At 39.7% G+C, this 26,629-nt stretch overlaps 2 protein-coding genes across 6 annotated transcripts in view; both read right to left on the bottom strand.

The window, feature by feature from the left end:
- The window catches only part of ppp2r5ca (protein phosphatase 2, regulatory subunit B', gamma a), a 25,375-nt gene extending 16,620 nt beyond the window's left edge, over positions 1-8,755 (bottom strand). For 2 of the 5 annotated variants that reach the window (XM_032500518.1, XM_032500520.1), the window contains exons 1-2: positions 8,585-8,647; positions 7,451-7,601 (exon numbers count right to left, since the gene is read on the bottom strand). In XM_032500518.1, the coding sequence (XP_032356409.1) occupies positions 7,451-7,565 (115 nt within the window). In that variant the 5' untranslated portion in view covers positions 7,566-7,601; positions 8,585-8,647. Of the gene's footprint in view, positions 1-986; positions 1,211-7,450; positions 7,602-8,584; positions 8,648-8,740 lie in introns of those variants that run through there. The other 3 variants (XM_032500521.1, XM_032500519.1, XM_032500516.1) reach the window with 2 other exon arrangements.
- A 14,670-nt stretch (positions 8,756-23,425) lies between these two features.
- Positions 23,426-26,629, bottom strand: part of htr1d (5-hydroxytryptamine (serotonin) receptor 1D, G protein-coupled) — a 21,816-nt gene continuing 18,612 nt past the window's right edge. Inside the window, exon 2 of the mRNA XM_032501089.1 lies at positions 23,426-26,317. Within this exon, the coding sequence (XP_032356980.1) occupies positions 24,298-25,455 (1,158 nt within the window). The 5' untranslated portion in view covers positions 25,456-26,317 and the 3' untranslated portion in view covers positions 23,426-24,297. The remainder of the gene's footprint in view (positions 26,318-26,629) is intronic.

Raw genomic sequence — 26,629 nt, forward strand, 5'->3', positions numbered from 1 at the left:
CACACACACAGAGAGGAAAGAGGCAGAGAGAGTCTGATTGTTCCCCAACACTGAGTTGTCATTCAAGGCAGTGGCCTCTATGGCTCAATAGAGTGTAATCAATAATTGCCTGAGGCTTCATCTAACGCTGGGCTGCACCAGAGTACAGTAGTAACAGGCTGGGCTTTTCAAACATGACTGAGTACATTGTACACATATTAAGAGGCCTAAGTCAATGTTGTAATTCTAAAACATTACTGCTATGGCTGGGTCATATGGACAGCTGTGCTTTGTTGACAGATATACTCAAGAGACACGTCCACATTTGAGTTTCTTGTGTCTTGTATGGAAAAATAAATGTCTCAAAAAGGTGCCTAAGGCTAAGCATGTCGCTCACAAGGGAAAAGGGTGGGATAATAGAGTAGGGGGCTGACTGCTGCAGAGCAGTGGCTAACGGACAGCCTACACACTATGACCAATGTGTGCCCAGATGAATTGGAGTGTGACAAAAATGCTGTGCTGGGTAGAGCAGCTAAGGAGGTGAAGATGAAACCCCATATAGGACTCTTCTTCTAGCTTTTTTCTGAAGGGCTACAATTAATCATTTCACACATACATACGGAAACACTATTACATTTAAACACATGAGAAGACCCTTCCCTATGCTATGACCTCACTTCCTTTGACATCACTGGCTTGGCGGGGGGATGGGCAGAGAGAGCAGCTAGCTAGTAAAACCAGATATTAATGTAGCACCCGTGTCTCACAGTAACGCACACAAGCCTTACAAAAAAACATTCACCAATGTCCTTTTAAATACAATAGAGCTGCTTTCTAAAGCACAAAACCGCGGTCTTACCTCAAACGTCTGAATGCTGACTAACCAAGCAATAACCAGTGGAGGGGAACCGGAGCACAGCAACACACAGCGCTCTCTCTCTCTCTCTCTCTCTCTCTCTCCTTAATTTCCTAGGACAATACAGGGAGAATAATATGTCCTTACGTACCTCTGAAGTGCATAAGAGCCACCGGCTGAAAAGGCCCATTGGAATTAGGTGCATCCACAACCATCCTGTCTCCAGATTTATTGCATGTCAACATCTAAACCTAAACCAGGAAGGCGATCCACTCAGGGCGAGAGGCCAGCCTCCATTTTAGCACAAAAGCAGATCAGAAAATGAAGCTCTCTGCTGCTGGAGGGAACTGGCTAGTTAGTGATGTAAGCAATGAATGAGCCAGCTGATTGGCTGAGGTCAGTCTGCTCTGGAGCAATGAAGGCAAAGGCTGCTGGGAGAGAGGGGTGGTGACTGGCTGAGAGGATGCACTGGGGGCGGGTCATGCAGTGGAATTTTTGGTCCGGCTCCTCCTCCCCACTGACTGGTCTCTGGTGAAGCTCTGCAAGGCAGTCCCTGCTACAGATTTTAGATCAGATTGATTTAAATCCTTTGCAGTTTAACCATTAGCAGGATTTTCAGCATAATCTGACTTTGGATAAGCAGCGGGGAATAATTTACTCTGAGTGTGTTTAGAGAGAAGCCCTGGCTGCATCTTCAAAGTCTGTCATTGTTTCCCCTCAGTCAGCTCTACTTGATTCTTTATCAAGAGGAGGAGAGGGTCAGAGGGAGTCTCAAATCTTTGGATTCAATCAGGGACAGAAGACGACAAGAAGAAAACACATTAGAGCTGAGGACAATTAGAGACTCAAACTCCAGTGCTCTCCAGCAAAGAAATCTGAATAAATTCTATAGCTAGCTGTGTTTACAAGATGTAATTTACCTTGTAAATGTTCAATTTTTTCCTGAATAAAAAAAGAGAAAATAATAATATGAAATCAAATAAATCATTAGACCCAGTTAAAAAAAGACATTAAATAATGTACTAGAACAGATTGAAGCTTCAATCAACCATTTTCATTTTGTGAGAGGTTTGTATGACTCACACAATAGTTAGGGCAACAGCAGTATTTGCTATTTTATGTTATTCTGAGTGACTTACAAGAAAATTAGCTGTAAACAGGAAACAAAAGTGAGAAGACAGAAAAGTAAATGCACTGGACTACAACTGCAGTTCTGAGCAGTATTTTGCAGCCTGTCTGAAAGTTGATCTAGTGACATCTGTTTAAAAGAAAGAAACCATAGTAGCCTATCCCACTATCACAATATATGTAAATGTGCTGTATTTATATAGCGCTTTTCCAGTCTTAACAACTGCTCAAAGCGCTTTTACATCTACAGGAGACATTCACCATTCACACACATTCATACACTGTGGCCGGGGCTGCCGTACAAGGTGCCACCTGCTCATCAGATAAACATTCATACACATTCACACTCCGATGCGCAGCACCGGGGGCAACTCGGGGTTCAGTGTCTTGCCCAAGGACACTTCGACAATGACTGCAGGGGCAGGGATCGAACCACCAACCTTCCGATTGGCAGGCAACCGCTCTACCACTGAGCCACAGCCGCCCCACCCCCCCCAATATAGGTCAATTCAGTTTAGACTAACCCTCATCTCAAAAATCTGCACACCAAAATAAATCCAACAGCAACAAATACATGTAATCTGCATTTCAACTTTACATAATGAAGCACAGTTGTCCCTTATTTCATGTGATACATCAGAGGACATGTGAAGTGAAACCACATTTGCATCACAATGCCAACCAGAGTTTACATAACAGTGGGGTTTGACACCAGTTTCACAGTCGTTTCACAGCCAATTTCCATCAATCAATCAATGAATGTTATTTGACAAATAGTACGAGGTACCATTCCAGTGAAATGAAATCCCATCAGCTCCTTGTGCTTGTATGGGACAGTATTAGGCAGTGCCCTCATTTACTCTAAGATCCTAGTGGCCTCAGGGTGAAGCCAGTGAGTGATGTTTCATTAGTCATTCAGGAGTAGAAATTTCTCAGTATTTGAGGGGATAACCGGAACTGTCTCAGGTATCTAATGTGAAACAGTCTCTGCCTTGCTTTTTTTTTTACCAAAGAGTCAGAATGCAGTGCCCAGGTAAGACCCTCGGTGATGATGACACCAGGGCATTTGAGGCTGTACACCCTCTTAACTGGGGATCCATTGGTATTAAGGGGGGCGTAATTTGTTCCCTGCTTCTTCCAAAAGTCCATCATCTCTTTGGTCTTGCTGAAATTCATTAGTAGGTTGTTGTCCTTTTCCTTGTTGTCTGTGATCAGGCCCACCACAGCTGTGTCGTCAGCAAACTTGATAATGGTGTTGGAGTAGAACGTGGCTTGACAATCGTGCATGTAGGGGTCTTGAAACACAGCCCTGGCGGGCTCTGGTGTTAAGGATGAGGGTGGAAAATATGTCACCACCTGGGGTCTGTCTGTCAGGAAGTCAAGGATCCACATGCACAATGGGGTGTTTAATCCCAGGTTCCTGATCTATGTCATGAGCCTGAAGGGAACTATAGTGCTAAATGCTGAACTTTAGTCAATGAGCAGCAATCTCACATAGCTTCCTTTCTTTTCCAGATGACATGTACGGTATGGATGGGATGATACAAACTATAATGGGTCCATTTTGTTGAGAAGTGTGAAGCAGATGTAATCCTTGAGTTGTTCAAAGCGTTTCATCACTACAGAGGTGAGTGCCACTAGCTGGTAGTCATTCAGGCAGGCTGGTCTTGAGGGTGGACTTCTTGATGCATGTGGGATTAGACTAAGCCAGAAACAGGTTGAATATCATTGGGAACACCAGCGCAAGTTGGTCAGCACACAGTTGGATGACCCCCCAACCACTGATACCACCAGCTTCTGTTGTTTTCCAAACAACTAGTGATGTCAGACAATTAATAACTAACTGATTACAAGTTTACCAATGAGCAGGGTGTGATTCACACAATGTCACGTTACAATTGTCCTACCACTTCCTAAGGGCCAAATAGTGAAGATTTGAATGCCTTTGAAGGCCTTTCATTTGTGGTCACAAAATCACATGTTTTGTAATCGCAGATATATGTCGGAAATATATGCGTGACGACTGTTGGACCATAGTTCACTTAAGATTCCTCACAAAGCCTCACTGAGCTTGTGGATCCTTGACTTTGTGACAGACAGAACCCATGTGGTGAGAGGAGAGGAGAGGAGAGGAGAGGAGAGGAGAGGAGAGAAGGCCAAGTGTATCACTAAGCAGTTTTTACTTGGCATTCTCTTACTGAGAGGCCAAAGCCTCTCCAAGAGGTGCCATTACATTCCACAGCCATGACAACAGGCGTTGGTATTTTCTGAAAGCTGCCACTTACTTCCCACTGGTAGGACAACTCTTTTAGGAAATTACTTAACCCTTTAAAAAAATGAAATTTTTTTAGAGATCCATTTCTTCACTAGAAACAAACAGTCTTGCAGCTGAGTGGACAGAGTAGATAAGTCATTGAGAGTTGGGAGACTAACACATTTTGGGTTTTGGTCTTTTCAATAGATTTTTTGACATAAAACCAATACAGAATAACAAAGACAGCATTATTATTTTATATGGCAAAAAAATACTGCAAATAAAAAGGCTAGATGTTATATTAAAAAGATGTGAAAATGCTCAACATACTTTTAAAAACATACTCTAAAAGTTCAGCCAAGAAAACAACAGAATTCACATTTTCATCCAGAAGATGGCAGCACAGGCTGGGCCACACAAGCCCACCATCAAATGTTTTACTGACACTTGGAACAACATACTGATAACATTTTGCCAACAAAAAAGGCTCCGCCAACAGTCGCAATCTAAGACAGAAAAGTGAGATAAAAAGTATACTATATTCTGTCTGTGGCCTGAATGAGCTCTCCAAGTACTTGTCAATGAGTTGTAATATTTTATGATATGTTTTAGTAGTTTTCTATGTAGTTATATTTTAATGAACTACAGTAGGAGCATTTGTTTATTTGCATCATGCAAACAAGCCCACATGAAACTCTAAGACAGAAAATATACTCTGAGGAAGGGTTAAAACAGCATTTGTTAGAAAAGAATGTAAAATATAACATTTGATTCCAAGTAATGAATTTGCTCTCCTCGCCCAAACACTAAAAATAAAGTCGGACACAAAACATAACTCAAGTCTTCAAGTCATATGTTAAATAATACCATATAAAATGAATATAACATAAAATGGACTTTCCAAACACATAAGAAGCATGGTATTTCCTCTTTAAGAGGACTTCTAAAATCTACAGAGACTGCATGTCAAGAATACTGGACTGGAACTTGTTTGGAAAAGCTTTGAATCAATTAACCATACAAAATAAAAAATGTCATACAGAGAGGCCCATGCTAAATGTCTGAACTAAATATCTTTCTGGTGAGCTGTTATTCAAATTACTGTAGAGCTAAAACTAAAGAATGTTGTTTTACTATTGAATCATCTGCTGATTTATCAGTCAATCATTTGGTCATAAAATGTCAGAAAATTGAAAACCAACGAACAGTCCAAAACCCAACGATATTCAATTTTTTATGATATTAAACAGAGAAAAGCAGAACATTCTTTCTTGGAGAAGCTTGAACTGTGTAAAATTTGGCATTTTTCGCTTTAAAAGATGACTTTAACCAATTAATCGATCAGTCAGAATAGTTCAAATGTACACTGTCTCTCGTCTAATTAAAAAGATACATTAGAAAGACACTGAGACATACTAAATACATACTACAACAACAGTCACTCAGCCATAGTAGGCTGAACTGAGCAAGCAATGATCCTGACTGCATCCGGGCCTGTAATAATTGTCTGATTATCCATTCCTTTATGTAATCACAGTTTCTTTGTAAAACCGCAACTACTAGCTAACATTACCTAAGGTCTTAAGGGATATGACTGTTGAAGGTAATTGTTGATTTTGTTTAGATATGCCAAATTGTAATTATATAAGTAGGCTAATTATTGGTTGGACTGTTGAGATAAAGCTATGCTAGTGGTTGGCACCTGTCCCTATACATGTTTATAGCAACAAAAAAGACAAGGGGGATACAGTTAGAATAAATGTTTTATGATAATAATTGTTTACTTCATAGACTGTGTACCTGCGTTACTACATTATCTGGATCACTTAACAGTGATATAACCAAAAGATGTCTTCTTTCAAAACTTAAATTTGTTGAAAAAAACAAACAAATAACATAAATATTTTGAAATTTGACTAAAAGACAATAATATTCTTAATCGCAATTATTTCTGAGAAAATTAATTGTACAGCAAAATTTGGAATTGTCAAGCATCTCACCTCTACTGCAGAACCCTGCCTGTTCATGCACGTTTCTTCAGGTCACTACGGTCAACTGAAGGGTCAGGCAGGTTATTTTCTTATTCTCTTATTTTTACTCTTTCCCCCTCAACTTCTTCTCAAAACTCCTTTAACTAAAACACCATGCTAATTTTGTATTTTTTAATCAATTTTCCCACATTGTCAATGGTGGCCGTAAATCCCTCGACTTGCTAATCCTGTGGCCTGTCCATCTCTATTGTTTATCCAAAGTGTCACCCAGCTCATTCAGGTTTGAGAACAAAGCATAAGCTGGGTATAGTTTACAGGAAACCACTAAGGCCAGATCCTGCCTGTAATGCTGTGTGTAAACAAAGAAGCCATGAAAGATTGATGCAAATGTTCAAACCTCAACCTCACTGTCTCGTCTCAGAATTGGCATCCGTACGATTACTAATAAAGTTAATCAACACGGTAAATTTACATTAAACACTGACAGTGGGACCACCTGGCTTGTTAGAGTTACCATGGTTAGTTTGCCAAACTAAACTGACCCGTCACACTAATTCTTACTACTGCTTGATCAGGCTGTATTACAAAAAAAGCTTACGCTAACGTGCAGCATTGAAGTGTACGCAGAACTCGTGATGCTCTACGACATGTCAGAGTTTACAGTTTATTAAATTAATTACTTTTATTTATCATATGTAATCGTACAAGCTACAATTGCAGTGAAACCTTATCCCATCAGCTCCTTTAACGTATGCATGATTCATCATAACACAGAGTGTTCATGTTAGATTTGGGCTTACATTTTGAGTTATTATTGGATGACCCAGATTTCACAACTGTCAATTCAGTCTGAGTCAGACTTATCTTACATGAGCGAGCCCTCCAGGGGTCATATCTGTTTCCTCCAGGTACGCCTGGAGATGCAGCTGAATGCACATCATTTGCATTCCAGATGAAGGTGATGGACAGTCTGCTTAGCTATAAATTATGTAGTGAGTAAAGACCTCAAGGTTAAAAAGACGGTTATGTGGATCCACCAAGGCTATGAATTGTTAATATGATTCCCTTCATCCATATGAGCCAAACATACAATCATAGATAAAGGTCTTCTAGCATTTTCCAGGAGAAGAGTAACAGCTAATGTATAGGAGTTATTACAGAGGAGGAACATTTAGTTAAGTTGGATTCAAAGACAATAGGGATAGCTTCTTATAGAGATACAGTACAGGGGAGGATAAATACCTGCCAGTGTAAGTAGTTTCTGTAGCTCTCTGTTAGCACTGAGAGGGAAAAAGGAAGTGCTGAACCTCTTCTCCCTCTTAGCGGCCGAGTGTGACCCTGGCTGCTTCACCCTCATCAACTGAGTTGCAGGAGGCAATTTCTTATTGGAACCCTGCAGAAACAAGAGCCGCAGGGATGAGCTCCCGTTACTGGAGCAAGGTAGGGTGAGTTAGTTTCTGCACCCAAAGGAAATGGCACAGGAATCACTGTACTCAAGTGTCACTGTGGAGTTCAAAGGAGGACTGGAGAGGAGAGGAGAGGAGAGGAGAGGAGAGGAGAGGAGAGGAGAGGAGAGGAGAGAGGGGTGAGGATGTTGTGCTTAAGAGTCAAATTCCTTTCCGAATCAGATCCAGCAAAGCAACCTGATCACAGTCGTTGGTGTATTGCATCTGTTGACAGAGTTTGTGATGGACCTCAGTGGACAGAATAATTGAGCACAGATGGAGCTGATAAAGCTGTCAATGGGAACAAACAGCAGGTCCAGCAGTCAATCAATCAGGTCTCTTCCAATCTCAAAGCACTGTACTCAACATCACTGACGCACGCCAGAAACGATAAGGACAAAAATAGCTGCTACAATGGCTGGTATAATACTCCGAGCCCAAAACAAATCATGATGGGGAGGATTGAATGCAAGTGTTTTCAGGGAAAATAAAATCATAGGATCATGCTGAGATATCACATGAGCAACTTTGCCTTCATTTCATGAAGACAAAATGTCAGAAAACTTGGATAATAAATAAAAAGAAATAGTGAGTTTCTGGTATCTTGTCAACAATGGGTCAGAGAAAGCCTTTGTAAAAGCAACTGCTAAACTTAGAGCTAAGTAAAATATCTGTTTAATATCAATGCACAAAGTATGTTTAATGTGTGTGTAAAAGCTTGTGTCCTAAAACAAATCATAACATCTATATTAAAAGACTCAATTAGTTTAATTAAATATTTACTATATAATCCTATGGCATCTTTAAAATAACTGAGTTAGTTAATTTTTTGCCTACATGCTAGCAATGCATTTCTTTAATGCATTGCCCATTTTCATGAAGTAGCCAATGTAAGTCCTCTTTGGACAGTGAAAAGTTCCAAAATACTTACATCTTGGTCGTCTGCAGGCCCATTTTTACTTTCCGATCTTTTAGATCTTCCAGATTTAGTTTCCTAAAGAGTTAAAGATCAAAACTTAATTAAACACATTAGGCTATACTACGCTTACATGTATTAAAGTACATTTGCATCAAACATCCACGTTACCTTTTCTTTTTTGCTCTTGTGAGGCATGCTGAGATGGGACTCCCCCGGTGTGAAACCGTGGTCCCACACTGACAGAGAGCAGCAGATGCCTCGTTGCGTCTGTCTAAATCACTACTGATGTGGCTTTCACGACTGACCGGCCAAACACCATGTGACTGAGTCCGAGCCACAAGTAGCTAGATGTCATCCTGTTTCCGCGCTGGCTGCATTCCACAACTCATGCGTTGTTAAAAATGTATTGTTCATGATTGAAGAAAATACCGATGATGTCCTGTGTCGGCGACCAATTAACTGCTGCCCGTGGCTGCGCTCCGGTAGCCTACCCTGCTGTGTCCTCCAGCCGTACCGAGAGATGTGTGTCCTTTGCCGGTTGTAATATTTGGTAACTGCCACAGGAGTGCAGTGGTGTATCTCGAAAAGAGGAAGTCGGCAATTGACTTTTAGGCCTACAACTGTAGAGGTGATGGGTTGACCGGTGTCTCTAGCTCTGACTCAAGGTTGTCATGGAGAACCATATAGTGATCCACCCGTTTCAAGCATTCATTACAAAATACGTAACAACACATGTTGTTGCCTATATAGGAATTCAACAGAGTAAGTGAACTTTGCAGCGACCTACACCAGGGGAAAGAACTTCTATAGAGAAGCAACATAACTGCTTATTCCCATGGGAATTTTTTTCAAGATGAAGGCGATTAGCTACATAAAGCAACACCAAGTCCGAGATGTAGGCTATATAATAAAGATGACGACTAATAATTATTAAGTACGTTCAAGATTTGGCTAATATGATGTATGGACTTAAAGTGTATCTGCTAAACTTGTTTGGGCCATGGAGGTGTCAAGTGAATTTAACAGTGTTACATATAGCTGAAATAAACTTAAATAGGGCAAAATGAAAGAATAAAAATTCTGAAACTTGAAAAACAAACTCATGTTTCCCATGATGGAATTTTCAAGATCCTCACATCTACAATAAAACTTCACTGAATACACCACCGTCCACACAAACGGCAATGCAAAGCAGAAATCCAGACTATATGGAAACTACAAATCCATGTTAGATTTATTCAAGTGTTGATTTACGTTCAACTCAGCTATTCCATGGAGAACACATCAATGAGAAGTATGGTTGTTTCATACTTGGCTGCTCGTTTTCCCCGTGTACATTTGTTTTGTTGTTGTTGTAGTATGTAATTCCACGTGGTGGCAGTGTTGCATGCTTTTGAACTTTGTAGAAGATTGATTCCTAGTGGTTTTCATTTACCTAAAGGCAGGTGTACATGAGGAAAAACGATAAACTTGGCCCCAAGGAGTGTTTTAGGAAATCCTGTCATATGAGATTTATAATGCAACAATAGTGTAACTTTAACAACCCCAAATCTGATTTTTTTTCCTGAATAATTGGGTGAAAACCATAGATGAAAACCTAAACTACCCACATGACCATGTAATATTCATTTGCATTAAAGCCACCTGAATGAGATTACCCTACCTACTACCCTCTGCCTGTAGGTTGAAAGAATATTGCACCCCGACTTAATCTAAAGAGTTTTAACTATACCTGTCCTTCAGGCACACGTGTTCCCATCTACAGCAAGCACACGCTTTATTATGAGTGATTGGAGAAACAAAGTACAGATTGACGTGAGCAATGAACACATGTGTGGGCTACAGAGTAGGATTGTTTTCTATTCTGGTTGTCGATGCAGCACACTGGTGTGTATTGATCAGGTTGCGAGAGTGTTCTGTTCTCTGAATCATTGTTTCCATCGCTCCCTCTATCCATGGTCAGAGCTTTATCAAATAACATGGTGTTATTACTGGGTGATATGGCTCCCTTCATTTCCTGTCGGCAACAGCTGTGAATGCAACAACATAGGGTTTTTTTTTGTGTGTGCGTGCATGTGGTTGGGTGGATGGATGACTATGTGTGAGGCATCATGATATGTTCTTTCTTCACAAAGAAATGCAATGAATGAACTAATATTTCACAGGCAGCTTGTAATAAAGAATAATAGCAATGTGATGGAATATTTGTATTTCTACTTCATTCAATGAATACTTTTCCCTCTATATAAATCTGCCAAGTGCCATATATTGACTTCAGACTGAGAACAATTTCCTTTCTCAAATATGTATTTTCTCTTTTTCCTGAGTATTTATTATTTTTAGGGGGGGTTTAGCTTTCTTTGAGAATTACCTGGTTTAAATTCTCAAACCTTTGCTACAACAATTTCACTTATTTTACACCAGTGCTGTGCAACACAGTCAGTGAAGTGTGAGTTGCCATAACATCAGCTTGTTCCATGAGAAAGCTGTCCAGCCAATGGGCTGAATGAGCAGGGCTGCTCAACAAGAGCTTGTTTATTTTTCCAGGAGGGAGACAGAGATAGGGGGTTGAGGGGAGAGATGAATGGACAGCTTGTTGTAATGGAAGATGATTGCTGGAGAGAACAAAAGAGAACCAGAGGGTAACAAGAGAAAGGTGGCTTGGTTGACTGTAATCACTATGCTGTATTGCAGGTGCACAGTCCCCAATTTTAACACATACATGTGTATTGACTGTGACACACAAGGTCACACTTGCATGCCTGTCTGTTTACCTGCTTCCCTTGTGAAAGGGAACCGTCATGGCTCTGCAGATTGATTTAGAGGGTAAAGTATTTGTTTTTCAATAGGGGAAATTCAAGCGACTTTGGTCAAATTTTTTTTGTCACAGTTTGGTTCATGAAAGTAAAAGTAATGCATATATTCACATGTTCAGGGTGTAAAAACAAGTGAATGTTAGCAGTGAAATCAAAGGTGTCTTTTTAGTAAACTTCTCGATTCATTCTGAAGCCATGATAAAGCCAAATAAATCCACATTGTACAATGAGTTGTCAATTTAAAAAAAAACTAAGTCTTGATATTCTTAGATCCTCACTTAGCCTGGTTCCAGACATCAGAATTGCCGCACCCCGTCAGATCTTTTTAGCAAGCTAGGTCAAATGGGTTTGATGTTGTGCCCAATAACAGATGTTTCAGAGAAATTGTTGACCAATCAGAGATTTGGCTGGATTAAGAATGCTAGCAGCCAAGTATGGCTCACATTATACAAACAATGCACATGTTTATCTTCTTTTGACAAAACAATCTCACATCAAGGCCCTTTAAGTACCTGTTCTGGAGCTTTGAATCATGCAATTAATCAGCAGATGAAATTAAATTTATAATTTGAAATGTTTGATAATTACTCAATGTTTAGCCATTCTTGTTATTATCAGCATGCTATTGCTTGTATCGTAACATGCAGATTCAGCAACTATTGGATGTTGACATGCTTATGTGTAACATGATGGAGTGTTCTAACTCTGTGTACAGAGATAGCATCCAGGTGCCCTCACCTTGCCCCAGCTGACGGCGTGTTTGATGGACTTGGATTACTTTCTGCAGTCACCTTGCTGTTAGATCACACCCCATGCTCTGCAACCTACAGCTCATGCTGCACCAGCTTTAACCTCTTTTTCTTTCCCTGGGGTGTCAGAGTGCTCCCAGGATAGCTCTTCCCTGGCTCTACCCTTTGCATTTGTATTGCAGCCTGATTTCTGCTTTTGATAAAGATGTTGTGCATTCAGACACTTTCCATCATTTGACCTGAAAAGATTTGATTGCACATCTAAGCACATTAAAGCGTAACTCTTGCCAAAATGCAACCTAAAGTCATTTTGTGAATGTACCGGATGCACATTTTTTGTTTAAAAGCATAATTAGGACGGAAGCGCTAACATCAAGATTGACCGCATTATCGTTTTTCAGTCAAATGGCCAGAAAGTCTCACCTTTCAGAATTGGTACTACAAAATACATGAAATAAGCTATTTAAAGTTAATGTCAATCCAGATATTAGACATTTGCCAAATGATGATTGTATAAAAGTCTAGATGTAGGTGGAGAATAAAAAACATTTATAGTTTGTTTCTCATTTCTGTGAGAGCCAAGATCTTCAGCTTTCAACTTAAATTGTTTCATCAACCTGAGAGCACAAATGGCATCTTTCAGAGTCTATTCTACAATTTGGTAGATCAGAAGGGCCTGGTATGGCTTTTAGAAAAGCCCTCAGGTTTTAAAAAAAAAGCTTGAACATTTAACGCTCACTCTGCATGAAGTTACAGTATGGTATGGTTTGGGATCTGCATATTTGATGTTATGCAGATTTGCTTCAAATCAAGTTGTGAATCTGGGAATCTATGTTAAATTAAATGGTATTCTCTGGCTGAATCATTGTTGCCGTCTTTACTAGAAAACCTGAGAGTTCAACTTTTCCACTGAGCCCTGAGCTGGGAGTGATGTAATAATAAGATTTTACCACAGATATATTTTTTGAGATGGAGGCATGTCAGAGATTACAGGAACGAAAAAAAGAGCCTGTAGCTCTGATTTGTCAGGTGGTCGTAAAACATTAAAAGGAACTATCAAACACATGTATTACCTACATGCACACATACACAAATGGGTAAAATGTGTAAAATATACACAAGCCTTAAATATTATATGAGAGGGGTAATGTGCTCACACACATTTGAAACATGACAGTGTATTGGCATGTTATCACAATAATTGTGTGACAACTACAAAGGCTTTGGGTTGCAATTATATTGTTTGGCAATCAATAGGGCTACTTGTGCTCTGCATTACGTTTTAAATGAATTGTTTGACATTTTGTGGAAAATTTTGAGAGTTAAATGAGAAAATCACAGAGATCTTTAGAGGTGCTGCTTGGCAGATTGTGTTGCCTTCGTACAGAGCCAGGCTAGCTGTTTTCCCCTTGTTTCCAGTTTTAACGTTAATCTAACGAGTTTCCGGCCCCCGCTTTGTATCGAATGGACAGAGTTAAATGTTCTCACAAGGCGCTGACACACCAACTCGATTTCCGGCAGTCGGACAATCCGGTAAGGTTGGTGACTCAAGTCTGTTTGGTGTGTTCCGTTCTATTGTCAGTCGGACAAGCTTTTGGCTTTAGTTTCAGCCGATTTGGCATGTTGAATTGGAAGAGCGGTCAGTTGAACTCAATATTCAATCTGATTGGTGGAGTGCTAGCCTGGAAATGACGACAAAAATCTTTTAAACTGACCTTTGTCAATCTGAAATGAAGACAGATTCAGCAACTGCATGGCCTATTTATTTCTTAAAATGTTTTCAGAAACCCGTTTCGGTGAACTATTTTCGTAAAATATGAAATTGTATTCCGAACGAGTAGCCATTATGGTCTGGCTAAGAAATTCCGGAGAAGCCAGACCCACGTGACGCGTTCTTCCAATTAGTTGTCGGTTTTCATTTTGTGGGGCGACAATACAGATTAGCGCCACTTCGCGCATGCGCAGAATAAATGCTCAAATCAGCGTTGCTTCGATGTGTTTCGAGGCCTTTTTTTGACCAACTCAGGGAGGCAGTCAGTCTAACTGCCTTTTCTGCCGATGGTTTGCCGTCGGGTTGGTGCGTCAGTCTTGCTTTGCCAGATGGAAGAGGAGGAGGAGGGTCTGGGTAGTCCACACAGCATTTAGGGATGGGAGAAAAACACTTTTTTTTGGCATTTCTTTAAACCAATCACATTCGCTCCGCACAAAGCAGCTGTGAAATAGTCATTGAACTCAACAGCTTAAAGTCAGAAACTTTAATCCTTACAGTGGATCTCACCTCAAGCAGATGTTGACAAATAAAGTCAAAGTTTAAAAAACAATTAAAAATATAAAACAACTTACTTTTGTGTAAGTTTGAGCAATGCTGTTGGAAGTTCAAAATCTTTTTTAAATTTTTATTTTAAATGTTAACCTCTGAAAATCTAGCCTTGAAGAGTATACACCCCAAAATAGATAAAGTAGTTTTGTTTTTATAATAGCATATGTGCTAACGCAGGCTTGCACATGCACCTCTCAAACACAGCATACCTTTGAGCCCCAATTACTGTACAGTGTAGAATGTACAGGGTCAGGGTAAACTCTCTGCTCTGTAAGTTACCTCACAGAGTAGGCCTATTTTCTGCCATGTCTCCTTAACTGGCTATTTCTGCTGGAAGGCATGGACAGTCTGTAGCTTCAGCTGTCATCTCACTGAGACGTTTGTTCTAACACTGGTTTGTCAGTCTTGGATTGTAATAAAGGAGACACGCTGAGGTAGCCATTGTTTACCCCTTAGTTTATGTTCCAGCTGCAGCTAGAGAAAGGATCACTCTTTTAGAAATCGGAAGGCTCTTCTAACACTGTGGGGGACATGTCAATAATGTAGTCGAGTCCCCGGTGTCAGACCACAGACTCTTCTTTTTTGTCTTTACCCCCCTTTATCCATCACAAAAACAAAGAAAAAGGGATTGAAAAGGATGGTTAAAGCCGCATTTGTCAGTATGGTCAACGAAGGAGGGAGAGAAAGAGAGGAAAGGCTGAAAGAGGGAATGGCTCAGAGTCAAGAGAGGACAACATTAATCAACTTTAAACATTGCAAAGATGCATTTCTATGTTGATTCATTTTTAGTTAGTTTAAATACAATAATGCATAAACTCAGATTACAACGGAATATTGGTGTCGTGTAAAAACCTCTTTGCTTTGTACAAATATAGTGCTTTCACCAACAGTTGCTGTGATTGATCGGTTGACACCCTACAGGCAGTTAAGTGTTTAATTCCCACGCATGTTTGTTGTCGCTAGTTTAATGATCGAAATTTGGTCCAACAATAATGGGAGGAAACACTGGCTCGTTTTATATGTGCTCTGAGAACGCAACAGTCAATATATGTTTTTTACCGCTTTATCTGGTAGACATTTCATCAAATCTTATGACAGGACATTGTTGTCCCTTCAGATGTGAAGACAAAACCAAGTTCTTCAAAAAGAACCCCACGACTTAGCGTTGCGCTTCATTAACATTGCCAGACTCACAAAAGACAGTTAAAAAAAGGATGCAGCAGAAAAAAAAAAATATTGTCTTTCTTATTCTACTCATTATTTTTTTTCTGTTAAAACCTGGCATCTACATAAAACACAATGCAATTCTCTACATTAATCACAATTGCCAGCCATTCAGCTGGAGATTCAGGTGTTATGCTAATAGCCTAGGATAATGTAGCCCCCATAGACTGTATGAAGTATGACATCACCCATTGGTTTGTGGACTAGCATTTTTAACTCACAAGTTTGGCATTTTGGCCGTCACCATCTTGTTTTCTGGAGCCAGTAGTGACCATATTTGAATTTTTTAATTTTCAAACTTTTGTGTCGACGGATGTTTGACCATCCGACAAGTGCTACAGTAAAAAACAACGGTTCTTTAACTTGTTCCATGGTTCAACTCTTGAAACATTGAAACACAATCCTTTTACTGGCAACACATCTAAATGAAGAGGGACAGCTAGTTTTACCCAATTCCCATGTAAACCACACACATACAGACACATTTTTATACAGCCGACATTTAATACAGCACCAAACTAAACAGTCCTCTGCCCAATCACTTCACTAGAGACAGCTTGTGTGTCTCTTGTGCTGATATGTTATGGTTATGTTGCCAAAGACAGAAAGCAGAAAAATAAGAGTTGCTTCTGACTGTAAGGTGGATGTTTCTTTCTGAAACTAAAAGTCCACAGCAACATTAATTATTCATCTTGTTAAAAAAGTGCCTCCAATGAGTGGTGAAACGAGTGGATTATGATGGTAGCTTTTTAGAAAATTTCACCATGCTTTCATACACCACATTTCATGAGAGATAAAGTCCTAACAAAAAGCTTCTGAAATGAAATAACGCTCTGTCTCTGTCAGTCACTGGTTGAAATGACCCCTCTGTTCTCAATCTCAGACTCAGTCTTTTCTATCTCAGTCCTGTTCACATTTCTTTATCATGTCTCCTCTTCACTCTATCCTTTGCATTCTCTCTCAGCTCAGCTCTTTTCTGCTGGTGAGTTACTCAGGTCAGAAAAGAAGTCAGCTGCCCGGGCTAATCTGGGGAATACAGGCGGCTTGAGACCGAGACAGAGGTTGACAGAAAGGCCATCTTTTCCACATCGATAAAAGGCTCTGGTTGTGTCTCAAATCAGATATCATCAAAGTTGACCTATAAATGTACTCAAACGCCACAAAAGAGAAATGCAGCTTAATGTCTGGAGAGGCTCCACAGCCAGACATGAAGTTCAAAATTACCCTGCAGGAGAAATTTGACATCAGGACTCAGATATGTAGACAAGATGATGATGTGTATTGGTAGTTTTTAAAAACAGTAAAACCCTTAAGGGATTAATAATTTTAAAGCATTTTCACATCAATCATCTGTCTGTGAGCTTTCTGAATGGGTAATTACGTAATAGTACCTTACTGAGCATGTGGGCATTGTAGATTGCTAATTTTGTTAATTCATGCTTAAAACCTTTTATATTATAACTACATTTTTTGGGGGACATTGCTTCTCAGCTCATAGCACATATTCAGAAATGTAAAATGTGTTTCCTGCCAGATACTGATCACATAATTGGCCATTACTGGGACATTTCAAAAAGTGCCAAAAATCAGATTCTTCATTTTGCCATTACACACTAATTAGTCCCTGTGCTACTTTGCAGCCATTGTGATGAAATGATATTTCTGGCAAAGTTAGGCAGAGAGTGTTTCTTGAAAGATTTCTGGTACCCTTTAGGCAATGTATTAATGCTCCGACTGCCCATGTTTTCTTTTTGAGTGTGTGTGTGTGTGTGTGTGTGTGTTTTTGTCCTTAGAGTTGACTGTGGAGGGTGCACAGGCCGAAAACAAACTTGTTTAACAATTGACATATATATTCTTACATTTACTATAATAATGTACTGTAATGTGTGTGTGTGTGTGTGTGTGTGTCTGTGTGTGTGTGTGTGTGTGTGTGTGTGTGTGTGTGTGTGTATGCCAGTGTAGGAAGCCCACAGAAGATCTTTCGATGTGTGCACCAAGTGAGCAACGTTTATAGGAATGAATGGGATGCCATCTTTGAATGTAGTTCTTCTGAATACTTCCAAGCTAAGTACACGCTACAGAGCTCCTAGCAGGGATGTAAACTAATAGTCTTGTTTTAAACATACAAAGATAAAAGGTGTGATTAATGTCGCCAGATATCAAACACACTTTTTTTTTCAATACTTTGAAAATAGAAAAGTAAACAAACCCCTCATTGTTGTGAGATTCAAATGATATAAATGCTGTAGTTTGGGTCTGAAAATCAAGATATTTTATATTCCTGGATAAGTAACAACTATTTCATATTTATTGGCGCCGTCACTGGACAGCGTAGGGTTGTCTGCTCAGCTGAGCAGTTGCAGTCCACCACTGATGACGTAAGTCTTATTCCAACTGAATGTGAGCTGCAACTGTAGCTATTGTAAGTGTCCATAAAAAAGATAGACATAATAAAAGGACATTCATTCATAGGAATGCCATAAAACATGTTTTCCACAAACTCCAAATAAGGTTTCTTCAATTGTGTTGGTAGATCATATGACACATAGTAGGGGATCAAGTTTAAAGCCAAAGCTAACCAAATGAATATTGTTGTAATATATTATTGTCAATGATATGTCCCTATTAAAGGGGGATTCTAAAGGAATATAATACAGTAATCGTAAAAAATGCTGCCAAGTTTTAGTTTGAGATTTATATTTTTTTTATATTAAGATCACGCTGTCGTTGTACAGAGATCTTTTGAGGCAAGAATCTGTGTACAATTAAAATGGTGGAATAATGAATGATTTCTTTTCTCCATATGAGAGCATTTTTTGTTTTTTACAAGTAAGGGATCACATGGCTTATGTCTCCTCCTCACAATTCCTAGTAATTTATTACTGAACAACAAACAACACAGCAGCTATGTATGTGTTGCGTTGCATTCCCAGGTGTTCAGGGTGTGTGAAGTGTGTGGATGTTTTAATGTGACTATTTATATAAGGCACTTACCTAGAGGTCATCATTATCCAGTGGATTCATTGCACATCCTCTACAGAAAAATAAAAGAGTTCACAAATAATATTTAACAAAGAATCAGAAGATTATTTAGATTGTTTCATTGCCCAACTCTGAATGCACATCCTTTGCAAGCATCTGCTTTGAATTTTATAAAAAAAAAAAAATCTTCACCAGATGATTGCCATGCCTCGTTCCGTTTGGGTTCAACTGGTTCATCTGCTTAGAGATAGATCACTGACTAGTACAGTCAACCTTTGGGTTGCGTGTGTGTGTGTATGTGTGTGTCATTCCTTTGTTTGCCCTCCCCCTTTCTCTTTTTTCTCCCCTTACTTTAAAACCTTTCCCATTTTCCCTGCCAATAGTTCCTCAGCATGATTGACATTGTTGTGAGCAGCAAGAGTTGTTATGGCAGCCCCTCGCTCATGTTTGTGCATCAGTCTGTCTTTGTGTTTGTGACATGTGCACACAGCTTGTCTGTTCCGGTCAGTGCATGAAAAGTGTGCATGTATGTGCAAAGGTATATTCAGTTATAGGATTTTTGTCTGTTCTTATGGTAGGTGACATTACTCCTTTTCAAAACCAATCCCCCACCTGCCCTTCCCGAGTAAACAGGCGGGTATGTTTACAAAAGGGGTTTAAGGTTAATCTGTTCCTATAGTAACTACCTATTATCTTTTATGAACGGCTGTACCTGTCATGGGTTTGCTACTTGCTAAAAGCCTCAGTGACCAAAATGTTACAGGGACCTTAAGTCACCTTTAATATCCTGACCTTTTCCTGTCCAGCACCTCACAGTAGCCCAAAGAAGAGACCAGCAAAGGATTATTATGTCACATCAATGTAAAACTGCAAGACTGACATTACACAGTACAACTTGAATGCAGCTTTAGTTTTGGAGCAGATCAGTTGTGTCGGAGCTCTGTATATTGTGTAAATCATTTGCAACAAATTGCACAAACATAATGAGACTAATCCCAAAAAAGATAAATTCATGTAAGATGACAAAAATAAAAAATAAACATTATCTGTTACTACTTTCCTGAGTCATTTATTTTTGAAAATTTTAACTGAAGGATTGTGGATTAATTGGCTGTGGATTTTTTAAATTCTTCTCTTTTTTCTAACAGGGATGCTTTTTTCAATGTATTTCAACGTTATCTGATTTCACTCTGGGGTTCTTTCTCTTCTGCTCTTGCTTTAAAGGTCCCATGGTATGGTGCTCTTAGGATGCTTTTGTATAGACGTCAGTGGTCCCCTTATAACATGTCTGAAGTCTCTTTCCCAAAATTCAGCTTTGGTGCAGAATTACAGCCACTAGAGCCAGTCCCACAATGATCTTACCTCAGTATGTGTCATTTCTGAGTCAGTGGCTTTTTCGAGCCCCTTATGACTTCATCAGAGGCAAGGTTCCAGATCGGCCCATCTGAGCTTTCATTTTCTCAAACACAGAACAGGATACTCCGGCCTCGGTTTCCACCTATCACCATTTCTAGCCACTTGGGGACCATAGGCATGCTGGGAGAATGCACATTAACAGTAAAAAACCTTAAAGTGAAATTTTCATGTCATGGGACCTTTAAAGATTTTTAAACATCATTATGAGACTTCTCCCGGTGGAAAGTACACAAGACAAGACTTAAATGCTGCATCACAGATCTAGTTGAAGGAGGAGAACTCTCTGCGCGCTTAGGGAGTGCTTGCTGAATATTTACTCAAAGATATGAAGCTTTTAAGGAACCTATTTCAAAGAATAATGGGACCAAATGGATTGTTAATAAGCATGGAAAGTTTAGCTTTGAAAGTGTGTGATAGAAGAGCTAAGAAGCCTTGTAGCACAATTTATATTGCTTCTGTGTAACAATGCCATGCAAATAATGATTTTTTTTTTGTAAAACTTTGAATTGAAAGCAAAGTCATTGCTTGGGTTTTGGGGCATCATTAGGTGTCGACCCAAATCTTCTGCAGGCGTTTGAATCAACCTCAAACTATTCAGAGCCTCAAATCCAATACAGCGCTCAATTTAAATCAAAATGTTTGGCTGTTGTATGTCACAAATATCTAAACCACATGCCATGCTTCCTGCTACTGGGTTTATTTGATTCTTGGTGGATTTTTTTTAGACATCCAAACAACCGACGATATCTTACGGTGAAAACTGATGAGAGTGAGTTCTGCATTGCTCAAAGATAACTGGAGAGAGGTTTACTGAATTTTGATTTCTGCCCGTACAAATGTTTATTATAAGGTTTTAGTCCTTCAGCCTGCCAACGAAGCTCTTCTTGCTTGGTTAACCTTCATGATCCAATCTGTCGCTATCGGAATTTGACAAATACTCAGCGCTTTCTCATGTTGTAGGTGTTTAAATGACAACCGCCCCCTAACCTGGTGCCATATGACAAAGGTCTAATCTAATGTGTCTGAAGTTTATACATCTTTTAAACAAATGTTTATATGGCCCCCTGATGCTCTTGCTTCATACATGAAAAATAAATTCTTAGCTTGTGTTGGAAAAACTGCTGGCTGTGTATTTAGCAAAAAAGAACAAAGTCATCTGTGAAACAATCTATCAGCATTACTTTTCATTTGTAGTTTATACATTGCACACAAAAAAAGAATGAGTACACCCAGGTGACCACGGTTGATCTTGGTATTGACTTAGTTGATCTGTTTCAGCATATCACGGCTTCCCTGTGAGTTTTGGGATATGAATTTAACTAACTCAATTGATTAATTCAGCGTATGTTGCGAGGGTGGTTTATTTATCCTTCAGTAAGTCTTGTTCTTTGTCTCCCTGGAGGAAAGCATATCACTGTTTCTGGATGAAAGAAGATATTTTCTTTTGCAGCAGTATCAAAGTTGTTTAATTTAATTAATTAATTCCCATTTCATTGCCATTCCATGTTTTCTTTCTGCTCTAACAGTACTTTTGACAGAATTTGAATAAACTGTCTTGCACAATAAATGAAATGTAAATTATTCATGTGGCTTCTGTGTTTGATCATGTATGTTGAGTTGGCAAAGGTGTTTTTACAACTGTGTGTGGATGCGTAGACATGGGAAGCATGTATACCACAATAAATATGCATGTGTTATAGATGCATGGACAAACCACAGCCTATAGTGGGTTGGTGGAGAGAAGCTTGTCATAATTGCATATGTGCTTGTCATCAAATTGTGAACGCATAGTAGACAGCACTCTGTCTAATGTTGAGAACCACTGCATAATTTATATACTGTCTCCTCTCTTACTAACCTTTTGCAACTCTTTGTCCTCAGACTACAGAAAGGATTATTTGATAGAGTCTTTCACATGATGTTGATATGTTGAAATTTTGGAAAAGACATAGTCAGGTTATAGACAACTGAAGTTAAAGTAAGAATATTAAACAATATTAAAAATTAAATCTCTACTATGTGTGAGACATTTGTCTTTTTTTTATAAGGTGCCAGCCCTACTGTCATTTTGACATACTTTCACATCAGTGAACATGTTTCCAACTCACAGAGATAAGGAGTGACTGAGGTGCACAATTAATTCTTAAATACCAGCATAGAAACCAATCCAAGGCGAATTTTTTAAACAGCTGATACTGAGTTGATATATCTGTTGAGCCTTTACCTGGCTAATTAATGTGACGTACTGTATATATTGGAGTGGCACCTTATTACCCTTCGGCCTGACTCAGGGGACTCATTTTGTTTAGTGGATAATGAGAAAGAAGGGACCGCCCCCATTTCATGAGGTTAAGTGCATCCTGACCTTTTTGTTTTACTGCTCAAGGCAGCCTAACATTATCTAAAGCCATTTCCTATCCTCGCTGATCCGTAGAGACAGAACTACTTTTGGCTCCTTTTTGTACATTTCTTTTTTGGCATTTTAGCCTTTATTTGATCATTCACAGTAGAGAAAGACCCATGCAGCATGTTTTAAACCCAATATGTAGCGATTGCTTGGCATTTGCTGAAGACTAAGCTGGTCTTCAGTTGTATTTCTTGTGGACTAAAATTAGTGTGATCATGCACTGACTATCTCAAAGACTGTCCAGTCCACTGGTTCATCATTTGTCATCATGTAGTATCATTATTTCTGTATCTGTTGGACTGGACAAAGAATGTTCAAGGTATTGACTCATATGAGTAGCTCGCCACCAGCCTCTTGAACTGATGCCTGCAAGATAGCTGGCACACACTGAACTGTGACCACTCCAGTGGTCCTTTCTGAAAACAATCTACTGGACAAACATGATGGGTATTTTACATTTCAAAATGTTGACATTAAGATATTGTGTGTTCATTATTGATGAAAATCAGAGATGTCAAAAAGATATATTTCGACTACTTCATAAATGAATTACTAAATGCAGCAAATGTAGTAGCAATTCAGGTCACATTTTTCCCATTAAATCAGCTTCCCTGCAAGTATGTAGCATCTGCCAATGACACTCTTTTACATAACTGAAAAACATTTACAAGCATTTACATTACTCTTTGTTTTATTATCTTTGTATGTTTTATTGTTCCTATGCTTTCCTTTGTCTTAATTTTTAATTTTACATATTCTATTGCAGACCGGTTCTTGATATCTGCTGCTTCTGTTGTGTGTTGCTCATTTGATTGTTTGTGTCTGCACTTATCTTAATTTGCATTTTTTGTTTGCTTCATGGTTTCTCACTTTGTTGTAAAGCACTTAGAGATACGCTCTGTATGGAAGGTACTATATAAATAAATGAGTCTCAATTTGCCCTCAGTAGGCGGGAGTCTGATCATTTGCTCTTACCTAATCTTTTTTGCATGAGCACATCATTTACAACATCAAGGGTTTATTTGTTGCTGTGGTATTGGCTGTTACTTAAAATTCTGAGTCAGAGTTAAAACGTCAAATTCTCTGGAACAACGGGACGAGGCTCGCTGAAGAATAGCATGTGCAGTATAAACGTAGAACACTTGACAATCCTCCCCTCCTCAAACTCACATATATTACAGTAAAGTAACCTTTAGCCACACTCATGCAGAAACACACACATACACAGACAATGAAACACCACTTTCAAATATGATTGCACACATGGCAACCGTTTTACTGAATCGCTAGAGTTCTGCAGTTTTTCTAAGTACTTTATGTACAGCAGAAACATTATATGGGCAGAAGCAGTATACAGAATGACACAGAGATTAAAAGACAACATATATTTCATGGCTTTTCATTTCCACTGGAATAAATCCAGTCTCTCTGAGTTGATATTTCTATACAGTTAGACCAATCCTTGTTTTTAATCTCTGCTTCTTCTTCTTTTTAAATAACAGCAGTGCCCCAGTGACATGAAAAAGACTTCAAATCCTCTTTCTTAATCTTTTTATGGATGAGTTCCACAATTCTTTTTGTCTTTTTTTAGCATGCATGCATAAGTCTCTATGAATTCTGTAGGTATCTAAAGAGCATGGCACGGCACTGTTGAATGTAAAAATCAAAAACATATCATAATTAGCATGTGTTTACAAGATGGGACCATGGGATTTAAGTGTACAGTACTTCCATTATCATTATTATCTTGTTTTCTCTTTGTCTTTCTCACTCCATGTTTTCCAAGAGATTTTAATGAATTCATTTTTTTCTCAAAAGCATCTTCTGAATTTAATGAGTTTTTGAAAAGCCTGTTTGAACTCATCATTGAATACGGTGTAGATAACGGGATTGATCAGGGAGTTCAGGTATCCCAGCCAGGTAAATATATCAAAAAGCATTGGATCAAACCAGCACTCTTTACATATGGCCATGACGAGCGTGCCCACAAAAAATGGGAGCCAACAGATAATGAAAGCGCCCAGGATGATGCCCAGTGTCTTGGTCGCTTTCCTCTCCCGAGCCGCACACAGACGTTTCCTCTCCAGCACACTGTCTGCCAGCTTCACTTTAACGCTATTCATGAATAGAGGTGATCCTCCCCCTCCTCCTCCCACACCTCCCACGTTGCCAGAGTGTAGGTGTGCTTCCTGGTTTGAGGCAGAATTAAGAGAACAGAGAGAGGAGCCTGCAGAGGTCTGGATGAGCTGTGCTGTGGTGAAACGTTTCCCTGAAGAAGACGGCGTCTTGAAAATACGGGAGCGGGCGGCAACATAGATCCGTCCATAGAGGATGATGAGCAGCACTGTGGGGATGTAAAAGGCGCCGAAGGTGGAGTATAGGGTGTAAGAGATCTGATCTGTATTGACCATGCACTCCGTCAGCTCCTCATGGGCTTTGGCTTGTCGCCAGAAAAGTGGAGGCATGGAAATCGATATGGAGATCACCCACACCACCCCAACCATGATCATTGCCCGACGCATGGTGCGGCGTTTCGAGTACTCCAGGGCGTCTGTGATGGCCCAGTAGCGGTCCAATGCAATCACACACAGGTGCAAGATGGAGGCCGTGCAGAAGGTGATATCGGACGACAGCCAGATGTCACAGACAATCTGCCCCAGCGACCAGGTCTTGCTCACAGTGTAGACGATGCTGATTGGCATGACTAAAATAGACACCAGCAGATCTGTGACGGCAAGGGAGCCGATCAGGAAGTTGGCAGGTGTGTGGAGCTTCCTGGTCAAAAAGATGGTGGCGATGACAAAGGCGTTTGAGAGCACGGTAGCCAGGGTGACGACAGCTAACAGTGCAGACAGGGAGATCTGGAGGCCGAGTAGTGTGGCCTTGCTCCAGTGTGGAGTTGTTGTAGTGTCAGGAATCTCTGTGAAGTTGCTGGTCAAGTAATCCAGTGAACTATTATCCAGCTCCATCTCTCCTCTGCAACTTTTAAACCTCCTTGTCTCCAAGGTTTAAACCAGCCTCATCATCTCAGTTTAGGCATGGCACCAGAGAAGGTAGTACACAGGGCATGCCACTGTTGGTTTTTGCTGTAGAAAATGCAGAAGTGTTTTATCCTCATTTCACATTGCAACATCCCTTATACTGCAATATGATTTCATATTACCCCTTAGCAAACATCTAATTCCTTCCACAACTAATGCTCCTGTAATTGAAGTCAGTTAATTTTTCCATTTCTTCTCTCCAATATTAATTTGTCTCACTGGTGTAGCTGCAGGAGAGAAGACTCCTAATTTGTATTCAGCTCCTGTCAGACAGGCACTCCTTTTCCCTCTTCCCAAGACTCTTATCTCATCTCCAACCAGCAGCCAGCCGGCACCAACACCTTCAGACCAAACCTTCCTATCTATCAATTGCTTTAATGGGCTCCTCCTTTTCAATAAAGCTAAGCGTGGAACTGCATGTAAGATGACAGATACAAAATGTTTGCTTGTTATCTCTCTCTTATCGGTTGTCAAGTCCACATGAAGCCTTCTAAATTGTGGTTTGTACTGAAACTTAGCTGTGCCTCGTGTCTTTGATGATATTGGAAAGCCAGAACTTTACAGTTACATAATGCAGATAAACTATTTCTCCTATGTATAATTGTTCAATAGCCATATACATAGCTTTTGGCAATTGTACAGAAGTTTGCTGAAATGTAATGTGGTGATCAGCAAAGTTTTTTTTCAGATTCCCAGGGATACATGCTTGTGTGTAAGCTTCTCCTCTTTCAGTTGTGTTATCCATCGAGCTAAGGTTTTGTCGTGAAGCTTCCTCTGCAGCATGTTCATCCTAAGTGAGACAAGTGAGAGGAACAGATATAGGAAAGATTAGTTACATTCCACTTCACCATCATCCCCTCCCGCGTAGTAAACATGTGCGTACACAAACAAACCACCCACATGACAAATCCCACACAGACTGTAAGGGGCAAAACATGCACATGCACAATCTGTAAACCTCGACCTGCACATACGTATAATGGAGCACTATGCCTTGACACACAGTCTTAACATCGACACACTTCCAACCACTATGTTGATTTATTACATTTGTTGTAAGACTGACATTAAAATCTCCATGCAAGGTAAATATAAAACACTG

Source organism: Etheostoma spectabile, chromosome 20, assembly GCF_008692095.1.
Source record: "Etheostoma spectabile isolate EspeVRDwgs_2016 chromosome 20, UIUC_Espe_1.0, whole genome shotgun sequence".
NCBI lineage: Eukaryota > Metazoa > Chordata > Actinopteri > Perciformes > Percidae > Etheostoma > Etheostoma spectabile.